This window comes from Acromyrmex echinatior, chromosome 4 (genome assembly GCF_024713525.1).
Source record: "Acromyrmex echinatior isolate Ae372 chromosome 4, ASM2471352v2, whole genome shotgun sequence".
NCBI classification, from domain to species: Eukaryota; Metazoa; Arthropoda; class Insecta; order Hymenoptera; family Formicidae; genus Acromyrmex; species Acromyrmex echinatior.
The window spans coordinates 11,881,523-11,902,319 of record NC_141855.1 but is presented as its reverse complement, the minus strand read 5'-3'; the positions used below and the strand labels follow the sequence as shown (position 1 = coordinate 11,902,319).

General features: G+C 33.0%; 1 protein-coding gene across 2 annotated transcripts in view; it reads right to left on the bottom strand.

Moving 5' to 3' along the window:
- Positions 1-20,797, bottom strand: part of LOC105146519 (tachykinin-like peptides receptor 99D) — a 103,276-nt gene that overhangs the window by 20,980 nt on the left and 61,499 nt on the right. For both annotated transcript variants that reach the window (XM_011056833.2, XM_011056834.2), the window contains exons 3-4: positions 4,081-4,299; positions 121-271 (exon numbers count right to left, since the gene is read on the bottom strand). In XM_011056833.2, coding sequence (XP_011055135.2) covers positions 121-271; positions 4,081-4,299 — 370 coding nt within the window. The remainder of the gene's footprint in view (positions 1-120; positions 272-4,080; positions 4,300-20,797) is intronic.

The following is a 20,797-nucleotide window of genomic DNA, read 5'->3' as shown; positions in this document are numbered from 1 at the left end:
AATCGCGTAAATACTTTCATGTCACATACGTGCCTTTTCGTTTTAAATCATCTTTCGATCGTGAGACGAAAGCAATTTCAGTCTAAACTATGTGCGGATATTAATTCATTTTATACATACCCTCCGTTTGCTCCGAATGTTTTCGAGTTGTCTGGCTGTGGCCTCTCCAATGCTTTGCGAACCCCACAATTCCAGGCCGACCCTGGCATAAGTAAACGTCATGGATCCGATTGGTAAAAAGTATGTCAATATCATGAAGATAACGTTGTACCTGAAAGTCAATTAAATTTATATCGCCTACTCATAAGAACAAATTTACTTGGCGTAATATCGAGCATCGATATCTATTCTACGAAGTGTTTCAGGAATCGCGTACTTTCTTCTAAGATTCTTTAAGGAAACTAAATCTTTCTGTTCTATAGAGAGTGCTCAAGGCTTCATTATTAAGTTGACATCAAACCTTAAAGTGCTACCTCCGTGCTTTAACAGTTTTAAAAGATTTAAACAGACAAGAAAGATTTTATTTTTTCCAGTTAATTTCACTTTTCTTCCTAGTTAATTTTACTTTTCTTTAACAGAAATGAATTTCAGATTTAATTACATTCTCTTAAAATCGAAAATTAAAAATGGAAATCCGAAAATAGACTAACACAGGTTTTTGAAACGTCGATTTTAGAATTATTATAATCGAAAGCGATTGATTTATTAATAAATCTATTATTATGAAATTCATCACACATGCGGATATTTCGCAATTGCACGTACGTTTCACCTCATTTGTGGTTTAGACAATCAAATTTAACTGATATTTGAGGAGTCGTAGGTGTTACATTCGTGTATAGCACTTTCAACATAAATTTACATTGGATGATGCGAAAGGCAATGACGTTATGCTCAAAGGGAGAATGAAAATAACATGATATCGCGGTCTTGCGGGCACATTTTTATTCAGAAGTATCGTGGCGCGTAACTTCTTTGTGCATGCTAAATTCATATGTGCCAATTCAACGCCGAATGAAAATAATACATGGCCGATTCGGCCATGATGCACCAGTCATGGTGGCTGATATTATGCGAGTGCACATATTATTAGACTTAATGAACCGACTAATGTGCATGTTTGATGTTGTTTGTTGATCAAGTTATTGATGGCATTATCAAGTCGTAATTGGACAGGTGAGTTAAATTGAACTCACGTTTCGAACATGAAAACTCGTGTGTAATCATTTACATGTAGGTACGTACGTGGCTAATGATAATCATGTAATTGTCGTTAACCTTTAGTAGCCGGATATAACGACTTGCAATGTGAAATTTATGGAGAGGGAACAGTTAAATAAATTACACACAATATATATGTTACAAACTTTCGTCGGAATTTAAGATAGAGTGCAAGCGGAATTTTAAAGTAAGTTTACGAGTTTTTAAAAGTTTATTAGAGTATTGCGCGAACGGTATTTTAAGAAAGAAAGAAAATGTAATCATTTATTACGCAGCCAATTAGTTTAATTTGCATTAAAAGTCTAAGAGACATAGTAAATTATCAAGCAAAAATCTCGTGTTTTTATCGTTAGTGGCCAACACCGTAATTTTTGCGGATATAATCCTATTTACATGCATTAATTATGTTAATTATGACAATCCGAAAGCGATGCTAACGGCTGTTAATTTTCTAACGGAGCATTCAGCTCGTCATGATGAGGACGTTGAAACGCACTTAGCATTAGGATTATTAACAAACGATAATGAATTGATCAATGGATTATCGCGTTCGCTGCAATCAGATTACGAGGTGTCGCAAGCTATTATACAACAATCGAAATTTCCGATTCCACGTTACGCTTGGAAAACCGGTGTTTATACCGAACGAATAAAAACTACTGATGCATAAATTCATCAGATTATACTCGCGTAGTTCCAATTTAGAATACTTTATGCGAATTTAAATTGTGGAGGTCCGTAAAAGCTTTAATCGTCGGCTTTCGACAGTGGTGAATGAGCAAATCCAGTAGCAAAGCAGAATATTCGAGAAACGATGAATGGCGTTATTTGTTACAATGATACTAATATTTGTACAAATTTGTTTCCGCTACAATAATACTGATATTTATACAAATTTGGATTACGCGAGGATTAGATTATGCTTGGAAACATATCGCCCGAAAGAAGAAAATATATTCGAAAAATTTTAAGAATATCGAGGAAAAGTAAGCTAATCTTATATTATATAAGATTATATTATATAAGATTATATGTAGATTGACTCAAATACGAAATCGCATTTAATAAAATTGTGCACATTCTAGAGCAGATAAGTTGTCATGGACGATAAACGTTTAGCATTAATTCATAATGGTTATGAATGTTCTTAAAATAATATATGTGTAAAATAATATATAAATTTGGATGACTAATTCGAAATAAAAAAAAATCCTTATTTTTAATTTTTTCTCCATTTTTAAATTTTTTACTTTTTTTGTGATTAACTTTTCTTTTTTCCAAATAACTTGATATGTAAAGAATAGATGTAAAAATAAATATTGTATTTCTTATTTATGTATGCAATATTTGTTTATTCATTTATTCTTATTATTTACAGTCATTATTTACAGTCCTGATAATTTCAGAACGACCGCAATTAATCTTCATTAATTTAACACGCTTGAAGCAATGTATGATAATTATAGAACATTATCGTTATATAATTGCATTATAAACCACACCTTTGTAAGGTGTGGCTTATAATGAATTTTACATGTAGTAACATAAATTTTCCCATTTCTTTAAACGATATTATTTGTCGATATGTATCGCTTTGTTGTTATACTAAGCGTACTAATTATAAGCTTATAATTGATGTATGTATAAAATTTCGAAAAATTAATTTAATAAATACTTTTATATCGAGCTATTGATGAAGAAATGTGCTTTGGAACTATACTCTTGTTACGCTTCGAATAAGTAAAGAGGAGAGGGGCGAAATATGGGAAAGCTTCGTGTCGTGCGAATCTTCTAATCACAGAATAGAAGAGATTCTTAGGCTAGAGATTATAGAACGATGGATAGAATCACGCGAACTTGGATTAAACATAAGTTATTTTGGGAACAACTGTTCAAAACGTCATTTATATCAGGATTAGAATTCTCCTATCGTACTATGGGCGTCGCCTATGCGTGATTTAAGTGATTTTACATGTCGTGCTATGCACGATAGCATGATAGCACCGAGTTTTGGGTATACTGTCTGAATCTTTCAATTAGGAAACAGCACACGCTCCGGAGCGAATACGTTATCTCGGCGAGTACGTTTTCGCGGACTTATCTTAATGGACGATCGTACGAAGCGGACGCAAATGTGGAACACAATTCAGATTTTCATCTGTAATTACAATCCGATCAAAGGTTGAAAGATTTAATCGCGCGTGATTGGAGTAAGTATTTTGAAGGCACGCGATACATTTACGATGCATCGAATTGAAGGTATTATTAGCTCGGTTTATCGCGTCTCTTATCGCAGTACCTGGAAACACTTCATAGTAAAATGAGAGACTCATTAGGACAGCGCAATATGCATGGCACACACTGCAAGACACATTCATGTACGTGAGAGACAAACCAATTGCAATTGGTCATGACCGGCAGGCGCAATCGTTTAACGATCGTAAATTATAAACGGTGTAATAGTATTGCGTGGATTTGTATGTGTATATGAGGTAACGACACTTTTATGGGTCTTCGGAAAGTGACGCTTTTATCTTTCGCGACTTAATTGTACGCTATAAAAAACGCGAATGTAATTATGTTTAACTACAATAACTTATATTGTATACGCGAACGCATTGTGGATTTTTGCGAGGTATTCAGACGATCTTAAACACGTTACTGTTTAGTATTCGATCAAAATTGAAATAAAGAAGCCTTACTTATATCTGCACAATAATAATAATAATAATAGAAACAAATCGATTAGATTAGGGAAATTGTGAATTTTTGTGAAAGACGAATGCAAATATATAGAAATAATTAAGGAATAAATTTTACAAATATAGTATGTATTCATTATTAAAACGTTTGGCTTACAAATATTCATCGTAGCTGAGTCCATTATCGTCTGTGTTCGGCCAATCGCTGTAGCAGACGACGCGGACTTCGCCATTCATGAAGTTCTGAGTGTACGTGGTGTAGAAAAGTAACATCGGTAAAGATAAAATTGCCGCGATGATCCAAATTATGATTGCAACGCACAACGTCGCCTTTTTCCCCATACGTGGTTTCAAAGGATTCACGATGGCCATGTACCTAAAACAAGTCCATATTTAATTATAAATTATAATTATAAATAATTAGAATTCTGGTCCAATAAATAAAGAATTTGGTCATAAGAACAGTCTATATAGTTAAAACGATTAGTATTCTTGATTATGAATTAAATCAATATTTGATAAAAAAAAAAAGATTAAAATACAATCTAAAACATTTTATTTAAAAAGATTTTTGTATTTTAAAATGTTATTGTACGATTGAAAAATAAGCTTGTTACGGATATGAAACCAATAATACAATCCATATTACTTAAAATGTCGAAATATATTATTATTTTTATCAAAATAGAATTATACTCTGAGAGTTGCGGAGCATCTACGGTGTCGGAATCTCAGACGACGTTTTTCATCATAAAGTCCGGATGATAAGGGCAGGCTACATCGTGGAGAGTAATAGATCAGGCACACGCAGCGTCAGCTTTTTTCTCTGAGATGAAACGAGAGCGGAGAGCATGCGCGGGCAAAAATATCTCAAACGAGAAAAACGCGAAAGAGATGCAATAAAAGACCTAACGATATCATAATGTTATGGTCGCGATAGTGAAATCATGTTTGCGCGACTGATGCACCATCACACCGGACGGAGCTCTAAGAGCCGCCGAAGGCGAGCGTACTAGTACATATATATATATATATATATATATATGTGTATATATATATATTTATGAGAGAGAGAGAGAGAGAGAGAGAGAGAGAGAGAGAGAGAGAGAGAGAGAGATCAAATCGTAAAATTCGTATTACCGAAAGCGAGCAAAGATTGGTGCTAGGAGGAAGAAAATGGAAACTGCTGGTGTGTCTTCCTGCAATTCGACGAATGGAAGTTCGTGCGGAGGAATGTCGATTCGTCGTTCAAACAATAAAAACGATGAAAGCAGTTGCGCGAAATCCATTTTCTAATATCCAATAGACAGATTATTTGGCGAGACGATGTAGGTCAATTCATGGTCGTACATTAGACACATCGTGTCCTCCTTCTCGTGAAATTATGGTTACTCTTTAAATGCCATTATGAACGGTTCCGTTTTTACACTTTCGGGGACAGTATTTGGCCGCCACGTTCTCTTGAGAAGTCTCGGAAGATAAAATCGTGTAACATCTTATTTCGTCTTATTAATGTGTCGTGTAACATTATATAACGTCAACATAAATTTTACGGTAATTTTATTTACGGAATGGTTTGGTATACTTGCGTGTTTTCGACGGCAAGCGGTTGAAATGCGAGAAGGATGGATAATGATGACGATAATGATGGGGATTTAAATCCATGATTATGCGAGCCATCGCATAAATTCTCTAATGGTCTTAATAACAATATATCAAATGTCAGATGAATTTTTAACCGATTTTTATTTTCAAGTGGAAAAAAATATTAAAACGTTAAAATGAATCTCTTTGTAATTTTGAGTAAAATCCTAGTCAGAATTTTCCTCTTGACTGCGCATTAATGCGACTCATGAAGAGAATAATACATTTATGAGTCGTCATGGTTGCATAAGCGACGTGGAAATCTAGAAGGTTTTGCTTAGGGGAATAGAACAAGATGGTAGTGAAATTAATGAACAAAGAAACATTTTTTTTGTTTCGCTGTGACCCACTTCGGCTATTCGTTCAAGGGCCATGTTTCCAACAGGCGGATATTATAAAGACAAACGCATCTACGCCTGAGATGACATTTTGAGCGTATTTACGATGTTTACAGTCATAAAGATCGTAATATCGATAATAAAATGCCCTTGTATAGACTGTGAGGCAAGTCGAGGCTACGTTCCATCTTTTTGTTCCTTCTGTTGTAGAAGCGCAAAAGCTGGGCACGGATTATTGTTCCTTCGAATAGAGTTTCAGCCTTTCGTGTGGAGATCTGATCGGATCTGAGTTTGATCTTGCTTGAAAGGAATGCCGAGTGTTTTTCGTTCCGAGCTACCATACATACATTCGACGTTTCAATTCCTCTATTCTATTCTCAAAGATAAAGTTTTGAACGAAGTTCGATCGCATTTCTCTCGCCATGTCACTTCTTCCCTTCGCCGCTTTTACTTCTATCCCTATTGTTCTTCCTTTGCCTTCGCGATTTCATGCGGACTATCTTATACGTGTAAAAATGTCTTTCATATAATATATATTTCTTTTCAGGAAAAATGACAGAGCGATAAAACATTATTTTATGAAATATTGTCGACTATTAAAAGTATGAAACATAATTTAAATTAATAATTTGTTGTAATTTTTATTTTTGTAAAATGTGTTTATAATTTTACACTTTTCAATAGAAATATCAACTTCTGGAAATGATAATATTCTGTTTCTCGAAAGTGTTTAAGATTTTCGTTGAATTTTGGAAAATATGAATGACGTGTCTTGCACAAGATGTATCTCAACCTCAAATCTCGTTTCGAGGTATATATGCATGCAGTTACAATTCGCAGGAACGTTATTGCCGCCAAAGGTATAAGAGAGCAAGAGAGAGAGAGCGAGAGAGAGAGAGAGAGAGAGAGAGAGAGAGACAGAGAGAGAGAGAGAGAGAAGTAGAACGGAGCAGCGTCTTATTCTCCGCTTTTAGCATAGCATGGTTATTAAACATCAAGGAAATATCCTTGACGTTTCTCAATGTGCTTTTGCCCCTTACACAAATGTTAATCCACAAATGAACGTCAAGATAAACGTCATTACGTGGCTGTAATGCGTGTACGGATACACGCTTGGTCCTTGTCTGATAGTATCACGAGAATTTTCATTTAAAGCTCATGATTTAATTCCAAGTTAATATCAATGTTTTAATTTAAAGATAAAATATATGTTACGCAAAACCAACTTGAATTCCTAAAACGAGAGCATTATATTATCACTAAGATTTTATTCCGTGCTGTTCACTTTTAAGATTTTAATTTAACGCCATCCGTTTTCGGCATGTACTCGTAAATTTACAAGCGTACTCGTATTAAATCCGATGTAGTTGGGAAACTCATTGGAATTTCAATGAGAAAGCAAGCGATTGATGAAAAAAGTAGCGTCACAGAACACTGTTTTTTCCCTAAATTATCTACAAAGCATTAATTTGTAACGCGTGTACGTAACGCTCGAAATTAAGGATCAGGATTTTGCAGAGATAAACTATTCGTGTGATGAAACTATTCATTTGTCGAGTCGAGAGAAAGTTGACTAAAAAACATTTTTGCTTTTCATGAATTATCCACAAAGTCAGGTTGCTACGATATGGAGTACAGACGGTTTTCGATGCTTTTACCAGTAACCAACTTGCTTCGTATTCGTCTGAAATAAAATGATTTTTTACTTTTTACTCCTTGCAGAGCCCTTTTTTACTCCTTGCACATACTTTTTCCGGTACGACGACGCAGTCATCATCTACTCGAGAGTAAGGATTGAGGAAAGTCTTGACCTCTCTCTTTACGTCCGACTTATACGCTTACTCGTACTACTTTTAATCCGCTGTGGCTTTTCTTACTTCGGCTAGTTTTAATCTTAAGATTACACATTAGATTTTCACATATATAGACCTTTCAGACTGGATATTTTTACGTATTATAAAAATAATTTATTTTTTTAATAGACATCATAAAATATGAAACATAAATGCAGGGATGGAAAGTTATTTTTACTGTTACTTTTGCCATTCTTCTTAAAATAACGATTTGATAACGATGTTGCAATTTTATAACGATAACGATGACTAATTAAAAATTAAGTTTAGGAAATTTTTGAAAAGTGACTTGTCATCATTACGCATTATTTATTGAAAAAAGTAATTTATTACTTATGATGCTTCGCCTCGGTACTTTTAACGAATCGGCGCATCACAATTAATGATTTACTTTTTTAGATATCTCACTTTTTAAAAGTTTTCAGTTTTTCCTTAGCTTTTAGTTATTGTTATCGTTATAAAAAATTGCAACATCGTTACTAAATCATTGTTTTAAAAGTAACGGTAAAAGTAATTTCCCATCTCTGCATAAATGATACAAAATCAAAATTTAAAACTATTTGTTAAAACCTAGATATAAACGTTAAAGATAATTTTTTTAAATCGCATTTTTATTCTTTTTTAAATTCTAATCGATATTCCCAAAATTTCCATAACTGTATTCGTGGATTTAGTGTACTTTAAATTAAAATGTATCTTTGCTTAAAGTTAACATAATTAATAGATAATAATAATAATAAAATTAAATTAAATTATTTTTTTATTTTGAAGGTCAAAATCTGAAGAATAATATGTAACTTAAAATTACATAAAGTTGTGAAAATTATTTGTTATAAACAATTTTTCAAAATTTCGCTAAATTTATTGTTAATTGAATTATCTTATTGTTAATTGCATTCGATGACCGTGATCTTGATATATGTTATAAAAGTGAAGATACTGATCAACTTTTTCTTAATAAATTAATTTTTCTCTATAAATTAATCAGCGGTCTCTTATAGTTTCTAAGATATTTAAAGTACAATTTTACTAATACTTACCTTAAAAATAAAAGATTAAAATAGTAATCTTTATCATAAAAAACAAATCTTGATAATCTCGATCTTGACATATGTTCGCAACGTATGATCTTGAGTAACGTTTAAAAGATTTTAGTTGATCACTGTTTATCAACATTATTAACAAATTATTAACAAGTTATTAATAAAATAAGATAATTGTTCAGTTCAATCCTCTTAGGTGTATACCTGCTCACATACACATACATTTTATGTATTAAATTAAATCTTCGCCTTATTAAATAAATGAATCTACAATATACTAAAAGTAATAGATATCAAAAAAATTAGGCAGACCCTGCAAGGTAGAGAATATATATTGGATATATTTATTAAATTTCCGCCTTACTATGAATGAGAATAATATGAGTACGATAGATAAAGTATATATATGGACGTAACGAAACAGAGCAGAAAAATCAAAAAATAAATATCAACTTTTTATAATATAAAATGGATTTTAGTCTGATAATGAATATAACTTAGCCATAATATCAAAAACCATTAATACGCTCATGAAAATCAAATCTTCTTTATATATACATAAATTCAAATAACTGATATAATGTTCTTTTTTTACGTCAAATCAAGAAATATTGTTTCGTATTACACTCATATGCTGGCTGTGTGCTCCACTAATTGGACAAAATGATATTTGTGATTCACAGTTTCATGAATATAATCCTCATTTTTCAAATAGTTGTATAATTTCCAATAATCAGAAATAATCGTAGTATCCAGTTTAATCCATTTTTTAATTACATTTAATAAAGTAGCAGCAGTACGATTAGAAACTGGTTCAATAAATAATTTTTTAGATTCTTGTTCCAAATGTTACCCATTGACCAATAACTAGGCGGCCTTTATTATATTTCTGTTTTCTCAATTTCGCTTCGTCTATTTCAACAATTTTATCCTTTCCTTCAAGAGACTCACTGCTAACATCGATCCATTCAACACAAAGCTACAAAATAATAATGTAATAGAGAGAGAAAAAAAGAGAGAGAATAAAATAATAAATTATGTGCTTAAATAAAATACCTCGCGACAAAAATTTATCCAGTCGATAACTTTTTCGATAATAATTGAAGTTCTTATTCTAAAAATGTATATCATGGTGGTCTAATCGTTAAAAAAATAAGCGATATATAGTTTGAAGATTTAAACGACTTTTGGAAAACTATGTTCCAAATAATGCATTTATTTTAAAGTTACAGCATCGTTTCTTTCCTTCTTGTACATATTTTTTAAGAAAAGGTGTTTCAATATACTGTGAAATATCATCAGTTACTGAATAGTTAATCAGTATATTGAAACAATTTTTCCTAAAGAATTACACAGAGTGACAATGAAATATTATATTTGTTTACATCACGCGTTAATGAAACGCAATAATTACATTGTGGATAATTTAACATTTCACGAATAACACGATGATCAATCAAATAATTTAAGTTTATCATCGATAACATTGAGGAACTCGTAAAGACGCATGTTGACGATTCAACGACGCATAACTAATATCTGATAGCTGACTATTAACAAGGTTAATAGTAGTAATAAAATGTAAATACTACCTTGAAATAATTTTGATTCTATATATAATGCGTATGTACACTATTTATCATATACAAGGTATCATGTACAGAAAATAATGAAATTTTGAAAATGAATTTTATATAAATATATCTCAAAAACTATAAGAGACCGTTCGATTAATTTGTAAGGAAAAGTTGATTAGTACCCTCACTTCTATAATATATGTCAAGATCAAGGTCATCAAAGAGTTCTTTAATATATAAAGAAAATACCAGCTTTGTTTTAATCTCGAAATTATACATTCCTAAAATGTATAATTAGAGATTTTTAATTTGTCAGGTTAATCTGATACCTATAATTTTCTATAAATGAAGATATACATATTCACAAAATAAAATGTAATGGTGTAGTGTAATGTGTAGTGTACATGTAATGTACAGTGGCCAATTTTTTTGCGGATAAATATATTGTAACAATTCGTCACATGTCCCGGATATACATATTTAATCGTTCTGTATTATGCAGCTGCGCACCTTTTTGTATGATATAGATAAATTTGAGAGACATCTCTGGGACGATTGTTAAATATTTCTTAAAGTTTTATATTGAATTTTAATAAGGCTTACGATCTTTATTGGAAGTTGATAAATAGATATATGTTCTTGAAAGAGAAGTAGCTGTCATATATCCTGCATGTTTTCCGCACGTGGGAACGATTCATAGGAAAGAGGGCTACGAAAATTCCCAGGGGTTACCTTTTGTCAGAGTAAAAAATGATATGAATGCACCATTCTATACTTTGTTAAAATTTGAGACAGTTTTCGAAGATCCTGGGTCATGGCCCCTCCGAACCATTACACCACCACGATAATAAATTACAAAGAATATTAACCTGCGTCCCCTTTCGAGATAAACTTAGGAGATACGAAAGTTTTGATGAGCAAATAAATAACTGAGATTAATGCGAGTCCGTGTACTTTTCTACGATATTATCATAAATTTTGTAATTCCAATATTATTCTAGAAATAAGTCGCACAACATGGTTTTTTATTTATTTTCTTGTTTGTACTTTGCCGTTCGAATGACACGCGTAAATCTGTCAAAGGAATTTCTTTCAGCGCAAGAATGAAGATGCTCTTCAAATGTAATTTAAAATGAAAATCGACTATAAGCACAGAGTATAAATTCTCAACTAGATTATTTGTTCTTTTTGCGGTGTAAAATCACATCATTATCTATGTGTTGATATTACAATTTAGTATGCCAAATATATTATAACAAAGGTCAATCTTTTTGTCTGGTTAGCCATTGTAAAGATTTTTATTGATATTTTTTATGTGCCACTCTCTGTTATAAATTAACTAAAAAAACTATAAGTATATAATTTTACTTATACTTTCTTCTCTTACATTACAGTAAAATGACTTCTACTGTTTAACAAACAATAAATTCTTTCTTTTACTTCCATTTATGTTCGTTTTAAAGTAAATTATAAATCGTTATAAATCGTAAACCAAAATATTAATCAGAGATTGCATTTGTTTAATTTATTTTTGCGCTTAGAGCATTTTCTTTATTCTTTGGCTATTGGATAGAATTCTCTAAAAAAAGTTACATGATAACTATTAATATACTCAAAATTTTTATTATATATGACAAAAACACAACAAAATATCAGCTTAATATCTTTAGCACGAAAACAAACAAACGAACGCAGCCAGAGACCACAAGTGTAAAAAATAGATTTTAATGAAGTACGATTGCTATTTTACTATGTCATTTTTTATTTGTTTAATTTTTCTTTGACAGAGCTTCTTTAGGCACTAGTGGCACGCATGCTGCAGGTTTATTCACTCCTCTGCTATGATATTGTAGAATTTTGTATTATATTTTTAGTATCATATGGTAGAATTTTGCGATATACTGTCATAAATATAAAAACATAAATATAAAAAGATAAATTTCTTTTTTCTTTTGCGTTATCTTCTTTTGTAATTGTTACAGTTACGTTGAACGTTCCGAGACTGGAGTGCAAGAATTTAATTGATATAGCGTGATTTGCATTACCACTACATTATACACAGCATTGATTTTGCCTTATTAGATTTGCGCTTCACTAATCATCCATTATTCTCGCCAACGATGTTTTCTTATAGCGTAATCATGAATTACGTTTTACAGTCTGCAACCCCTTGGCTACTCATAGCTGCTTCGCCGGTGCAATATATATTTTATCAAAGCCACGTCATGCCCGACGTGGATCCCTCGTTACTGTAATCCGTCGCGACGAACGTTCATCTCGACCGAACTAAGCAACGCAGATTAACCCGTCGAAAACGCCTGAGCCAAGTTATCAGTTCTTGCATTCTGCGGTTGCCTGCCTCGAAGTTTCTTACCACCAAACTGTTTCTTATCTTCCATTGTGCTACTCTCGTATCATCCTTTCTTCCATTTTAACACCGCGTGACAGCATCCCGTCGCTCCACTGTTCCACCCTTTGATGACAATTGCCGTAATTCACATTGTAACTCACCTTGCTGTCCACAAAGGAGTTATAGTTGGTATCGTGCTGCTGTACACGCTTCGTTGTCAACTGCTCTATTAGGAAGCCGTTTAACGCTTCGTCAAAATCACGATAGCGTCCACTCTCATCGTCGGATTATTATTATTGGTAAAGTGAGGACGTTGATCGATGACGCGGATTCACTATCGGCTAGTCGAGGTTTAATCCGACGGCGCCGGCTAGCGTTGACGTCCGGGTTGGCGCGGCTTTAACGTCCGGCGTTGACGTTGGCATGTAATTGTAGCTTACGCAATTGTAGTCCTCGCTGATATTCGACGACCTGGCAGCGTCCCAGAACGCCCGGTACCGAGTTGACGAGCAAACGGTACTCTGACTAAATCAACGGTTGATTCATCCGCGTGCGAATATTCCTGTTTCCCATTTGCGGCCTCGCATTGTAATTCGCTTTGTAACTCACGTTCAGATTAGCCTTTTGATTCGGGTTACTGGTACGACAGTGGAAACGTGCTGCCGATGGCTGGTGAATTGGTACAGAGGAAGTGGATTGCGGTGACGCTAAAGGCGTCCATCTCAGATCAGAGGTATCGCCCGCTACAGTCGGATGGACGTTCAGGAAATTGATGCTCACGTCTCCGTTTACCTTCAACTCGACATAATAGTTGATGTTTGCGTTCATTTCCAAGACTGACACTTGGTCGAGCAACGCTCTCGACAAGTTGAACACGAATTCACTTCGGCGAGCTATCAATAGCACGAGTAGCGTTTGATTCGCAACAATCATTGACATCCTGATCGACGTTGAAATCGGGATTCTCTTTAAGACGAGACACTTCTCTTGTGTCTTGAATTCTCTTGTGCTTGCTGAAACCGATCGATCCTTGAACGGTACCGGAATTTTAATCGACCTCTCCTCCCCAATTGTTGGTGAGCGCTATCGGTATTTTGATTAAAATTCACGTTGCAGTTCGCGTCTGCATTTCCGCTTATTTTTATTAGTGCTTGCTTTCCAGCAAGAGACAGAATAAAATCTTAAACACAAAAAAGTAATAGGAACAGAGAATAAAAGATTTCAACCTATCAGAAATTGTATATACTAAAATATACGTTTCCGAGTATCATTTGTTATTCCCTTTTTCTATTGCCTTATAGCATATACTTTTCATTAAGTTTACAGTTTAAGGCTCATTAAATCTATTTTACGATAGGCGTGGTTGTAAATGATTGTAATTGTAAAAATTGACCAACCACAGTCGAATATGAAAAGATTATTTGATTGTGATTAGTGAATTTTTACAAATACAATCACTTACAATTATCCTTGTACACTTGTAGAATAGGCTTTACATATAATGATATAAATTCAGCAAACACCAAGTTGCATGTGACGTACATGTGTAATATAACATACATGTTATATTATAGTTATATGGGAATGGGAGGGTTATATTGTTGAATGGGAAATTATATACCAACATGTGCGTTACATGTAACTTGGTGTGTGTTGGGAAAGCATAATATAAGACCGCTGAATCAATGAGCATCCGACATAAAGTCATATTGATTTATTATAAGATACTCATTGATCCAATAGTCTTATGCTATTCAGGTTATGTCATTTTATGTGTGTGATGGGCTTTACACAGTATTCATTTCGTTTAACATTGACAAACAAGGGTGTAATGATTTATGTACTGTGTCTGTTACTGAAAGCAAGTTATTTACACTGACTTATCGATCTATGTAATAGATGTAATTTCTATAATCAAGTGAAAAGACGCAGAACATCTTGCAGATCATTTGAACATCCTTACAACAATCTAATATTGACTGCAATACTGGAAAATAGTATAATATAATTAATTATTTATTTTAAATACTAAAAGCACTGTTGTTAGTATTTATTTAGTATTCCAAATAAGTTAATAATTAATTACTTTCAGTAATAAATTTAGTATTAAATTAGATTTCTGTAGGATATCGAGTAATTTTGGAGATAATGCCATTGAAAATTCTATTGACGCTGTAGTCGCGATGATTACGCCGATTGTCGATGTTTCCATTGTGCTGTTGATGTTTTTCGATGGATCTATTACATGTTTCTTGGCTTTTCGTAATCTTTTCATTTTCGTCGATCTCTGCATTACATATTATTAATATACGGTCGATGATAAATCAGCGGAATTAATTGTTTTGAATTGTTTAGCCACTGCAACAGGTTGCGATTCAACAGGTTCGGTCGCTTTCGCCTTCGAGTCTACTTAGACATCGCTGATGCGTAGTTTTGTTTAATCTGATTTTCTGCTTGAGGATCAGACTCAGACGTCCTGTTGCTTAGAATCGTCGTTTGCGGTTTCGCAAGAATCTGTCCTTACGACACTCGATTTAGAACTTGGCTTACATGCGATTTCTTGTCTCAAAAGATTAGTCAAATACGAGTCTCGATAACTTACGACCTTAGTATCACAATATAAATCTGAATTGACGACTCAATGTATGTTATGATTTTGCATTTTTGTTAGGTTAACCATAAGATTTTATCGTGTTTGTCAACATGGTGGCATCAATCCTATGATATTCAACGTATCCTGCGATTTTTTACATTACTGTAATTTTTTTATAATATACTTTGAAGACTCGGATTAAGGCTGAAAAAAAATTTTAACTGTCCATAGATGTGATAAGCTTGCAAGGTTTTTTTTGCGTTATTCTCGATGTGAGAATGCACGAAAATTCAAAGAGAGACTCACATGTGATTAGCTTGTAAGTTTTCGACATTCTGGGTACTCTTCATTTCTTATTAAATATATGGTTAAATATACGTTTTTTTATTAAATTTATTGAGTTTCGGATGATATAAAAGTAAATACACGAAAATGTAGAACTAAAAAGAATTATATTTCAATATAATAAATAGTAGAAATTTTATAATTTCTGTCAGTTTTCGGAGATCGCTCGGGGCGGATTTATTGTTTTCGAGCGAATGTTGCATCATTCTCTAAACTAAATCTTAATAAACTTAATTATACATACTATAATAATATTTAAATATGTACAATCCTTTATCTACTTACTTTATTATTCTTTTATATTGTTCAAATAATAAAATTTTATTTATTAATTGTAAACTTAAAAGTAGATTTTTAAAAAATGTCGATTTTCGATAATTCAAATAATTATATTTTTTTTAGCGATTCATATTATACTATTTTTTTTGTTCAAATCAACTAAAAAAATTCAAATTTTTGCTTGAACATTAAATTAAAAAATTTGAGAATTCTTTATTCAAAGTAGTCATTTTTTTCAAATTTTTGCAATAAAATTTCTTTGAAGCATTGTAATTAATTTAAAATAAAATATTATTTATTTGATTCATATTTATCTGTCTTTGTCTGACTTCGATGTATAAATTTCACACATTTTGAGCTAAGAAATATATATTCAGTCCAGAGATATAGCGTGACAAAGTTGTAGGGTTTCATAAACCCTGGTGTTATAAGAAAGATAACCAAAAACAATATTATACTAAAATTAATGTCGCTTTAAATGTGAATACTTTTTTTATTTTAGCAAATGCATTCATAATCTTAACAGCTTATATGTATTAACGCATCGTATAACAAAAAAGTATTAAAGTTATTAAAGGATACACTCGTTATAAAGGATCAGAAATGAAAGATTAAGATATATTTTCGCCACATTATGCTGTATTACTATCATAAAGATAAAAACGCTGCTCAAATCTGAAAAAAGATATGTGTGATATACAATGAAGATAGTCTCAATGATTGCATGTGCTAATTTTGATTTACAAAGTTCCATGATGAAAATTTCTCTGTTGAAGGTAAGACACGCGTGAGTTCTGATGGGCTAAGTGCAGTAAATGATAATTTAATTAAGGCCTTGACTAAAAATAATCCGCAATCCTTTAAGATATCACAAAGCTTAGAATAATAATAAGAGTTTAGAATATCTAAATCGAATGTTGAAAATCACTTACACAAAAAAAATGAAAAGATTTTTTGGTTATCTCTCTCTCCCTCCTTTTCTTTATGGCTTTTTGACTAATCTATGGAAGATTGAAGGTATCTATATGGAGGTATCTATTTATCCCATTTTGATTCTGTATGCGGAGATGTTGGCCATATAAAGAAAAAGAAGAATATGGCGACATCACTATTTCTGTTGATATTGCGCCGAATATTTACAGTTTGTATCGCATTTTGTTCACGTCGAAATTTACCATGTCGTTTCCAGACCGTATCGATACGCGACGTTTTGATTGACGCCAACATTTGCATTGCGGTCGCCGACGTTTGCGTGTTGATCGGAGCTGCCGGTTATTGATGCACGTCGTGATGCAACGTCCTTTTTAACGGAGATTTCTACGGAAGTTTTGTTTCCGGACGGATGACTGACGTAGAGGCGAATAGCATGCACGATTCGCGGTTATTGTTCGCGATTCAAGGTGGCATTGGCATTCGCGTTGGCAGCTGCGATTGTATCCGACGGTGAAATTGACGATTCCGATTTTAAATTTGACTTCCTTCCACTCGTGTAGGCTCGCGCTTCGTCGTCAATTTTATTGGCTATTATCTCTGGCAAGCCAGAGTACCGCGATGCGGTACTCGAACATTTACCCAGTTTTCCTGCAATCCTCTGACTGAAGTTGGCTTAAGTGATTCATTCCTAACATTTGATTGAACCGCGAGTTGCTCGCTTTCATGAAATGCCAATATTCCAGTTATGATCGTTATTAACGTTGGTATTTAAGGTGGTATTTACATTCGCATAACCATCGTTTGAATTACCTCTTTCACTGAAATTTTGCGAAAATAACGATTTTATCGTAGTGTCTGATAATTCCGCATTTCATGTCAACGAAGACGAAGCAATTGAATTTTCCATGTTTACGCGTGCGGTCGATCTAGTACTGTCGTTGAAATTGTCGCTCGTTGTTATATCCGATGTATTGTTGTTCTTCGTTGCTTGTCGAACCGTTCAAATCCGTTCGAAGCTATGTTTGATCGGCGCTTTTCGCGTTCAACGAGGTAAACTTTGTCGTATCTTTGGCACGTTGATCCTCGTTCATATTTTTCTTCGAAAGTGCTCGTAAACGTCGCTTCATTACCCAGAGCCACATCGATTTTTACAGCGAAATCTCACTTCTCGAACTCAAACTTGTCTCGGCATTTTATTTGTTTTGCGGTCTGTTGGACGATGGTTTCATTGTTACACATTTCGAGCACCGGTGACCCTCTTAACTTTCCGTTCAGATCGTTTGATATTTTGGCTATATGGAGAAACGTAGTCATGAAAAATAAAATTTTTTATTTTTATATTATACGTGGATACGTATACAAGGTGTCCTAATTTTTTGCTAAACGCTTTTATATTGATAGAGCGGACTAAATTAAGTTCGAAAAGTTCTCTGCTATTTTGCAATTTTCGTAATAGTTAACAAGATATTAATTACTAAAAGTGAATATTGAATACTGATTTGAAGTGAATATTGAACAATAATTTTTTATTCAAATGCTAACTATACTAACTTTACAGAAAAACAGCAAGAGACAAAAATTGTTTATTTTCTTCTCATAAAGTTCTGAGAATTTTTTTAGAATTTTTTAATACGGTATTTTTTCATGTTGGTAAAAATAGTTGCCAATAAGAAAAATGCAATATTAAAAAGTTGATAAAAAAATTTTTAGAACTTTATGAGAAAAAAATTAATAATTTTTGTCTCTAATTGTAGTTTTTCTGTAAGGTTATATTGTTGGATGTAATAGTATGTAGTTATAAAGAATCATGGAAACTGTAATGAAAAAGCACGTTTACAGTGAAACAGCTTCTAAATATAGCAAGTAAAACTATCACGTTGTCATTTATGCGTCATGTAAGGTATCAACTTGAATTTGATTTTTATAAAAAAGTAATCAAAAGACTGCTTTTTCCACTCAAAAAGTATCATTGATTACTTTCAAAAATGTGATAGAAAATTCGTCAGCGAGCCGAAGAAACCACAACCTAACAGTTTCCATAGAAGTGATCGAATGATTCAAGTATGTTGTTTGTATACGCCATATTATATTCGCCATTGAATTTTTAAAATCTGATATCAGATTTATAATCAGCAACTGAAAGAACTCATAAGTACCGATTTACGAAAAAATTCGTGCTATAAAACATTGTCACATTTTCTTAGTATAGTTGATGATCTCTTTAATGCTCTATTTAATGCTTTATATTTCTGAAACTAATCACATGATCAATGTAAAACTTTTTTGTAATTAATATCTCATCATAAGGTATCATTTGGCATAAAATTCGATTCTAAAATCGAGAACCGAAAAACAGACGTTTGGTCATAATTCTTAACTAGAGAGGTCTCAAAGATCCTCTCAAAGACAGCATCAATTTTGCGATCTTTTTTATTTTTTTATTTTTTTCAGATATTTTGTGACGTTAAAGCTTTAATTGATTTAACGAACCTTTATCTGTTTCCACCAATGTAGATATTAATCTTAAATTACTCTTCATCTTTTTCTAATTTTTAGAACTAAAAAATATAGATTATACTATTGTTTTTTGATATTGCAATTTGCATATTTTATTTCAAATTTTATTTAAAGAATAATGGGGGCTTCTGAAGTTTGAACTGCCCGATTAAGTAACTAATGCTTTCTGTCCAATTAAGGTTAAATTGGTTCGACATGGAACGTGTTAATTAACGATTCAATACTCTTTCTTTTTTGCTCAGCCGTTTTAATTTTGGCAACAGAATCTAGCTTCATTTTTAAAAAGCGTTATACAACACTTTGTAATCCGTGTTATTCTGCATAGAATTGATCAGCTTCCGTGATAGATATCTACGTGAAAATTTTGCCAGGATTTCGTAACTTAATTTGAAGAGGGAGTCAAAAACTGCCATCGACGAAAACCATTGCTCGTCAATTTACTCGTGAACTATTCAATGTGGCGCAATGTGTCGACGCATCAAGAGATAGGAATCAATTTGCAAACTTGTCTCTTCTATGAAACGCTCGCGGACAAACCAACTTTTCGCTATAAACAATCCAGCAACGAGAGATCGACATTCACTTGCAAACTGATGCTGGATCACTGAGTATCGTTTGGCAATTGTTTATATATCGTGATCACGTTTCTGATACGAGCAAAACTGAATATAATACAACAACGGAGCGTTGCAGGATAAACTCTTCGATTAATGCATGGAAACGCGTAACGTTCGGTATCAATTCGCAACAAAGTTTCGACAACCGTTTGGGATGAGTTCAATGGATCGATTTCGATAGTTAGATACTTCTCAATGTCTATCAATTCCGATAACGTTTCTTGTGAAAATGAATGCGATAGGTATAGTTAAAACTTGTATGTATTATATTCTTCGATAAAGGAAATTAATTGCGTATCGCGGCATTAAAAAGATAAAAAATATTCCAGCTGTTATCTTGATTCATTCCTTTGATTAAAGAGTGTCTTTCTTCAAATTCCAAGTTTTCTCGAGTATCACTTTGTTAGTCATTTTGTTAGTCAGCTGTTGGATGGTCGTTAGCAGAACCGTTACAGTGATCGTTAAAGTTTGAAGCGACAGTACTCGTTAGTCGATTGAACTTAACGCGATTTCTCACTCAGTTCCTTGTTCTCTTGGTGCAAGACTGCATTTCGTTGCAGACTTTCGTCGTTTAAAGTGACCTGGATTGCCATAATCGATTCACGTTCCGGTGACAATTCCCACGAGATGGGATCTGCGCTACGATCGATCGAGGAAATTGAATCGTGATTCATCGTCATTTTGGGGAAGAAGGTCGGCGATCTAGTCAGTTAGGTTCCGACTTGGACCGCTTGGACGGAGTTGGGTATACCGTTGAAGAACTCTTGATTGCACTTGACGTCTTT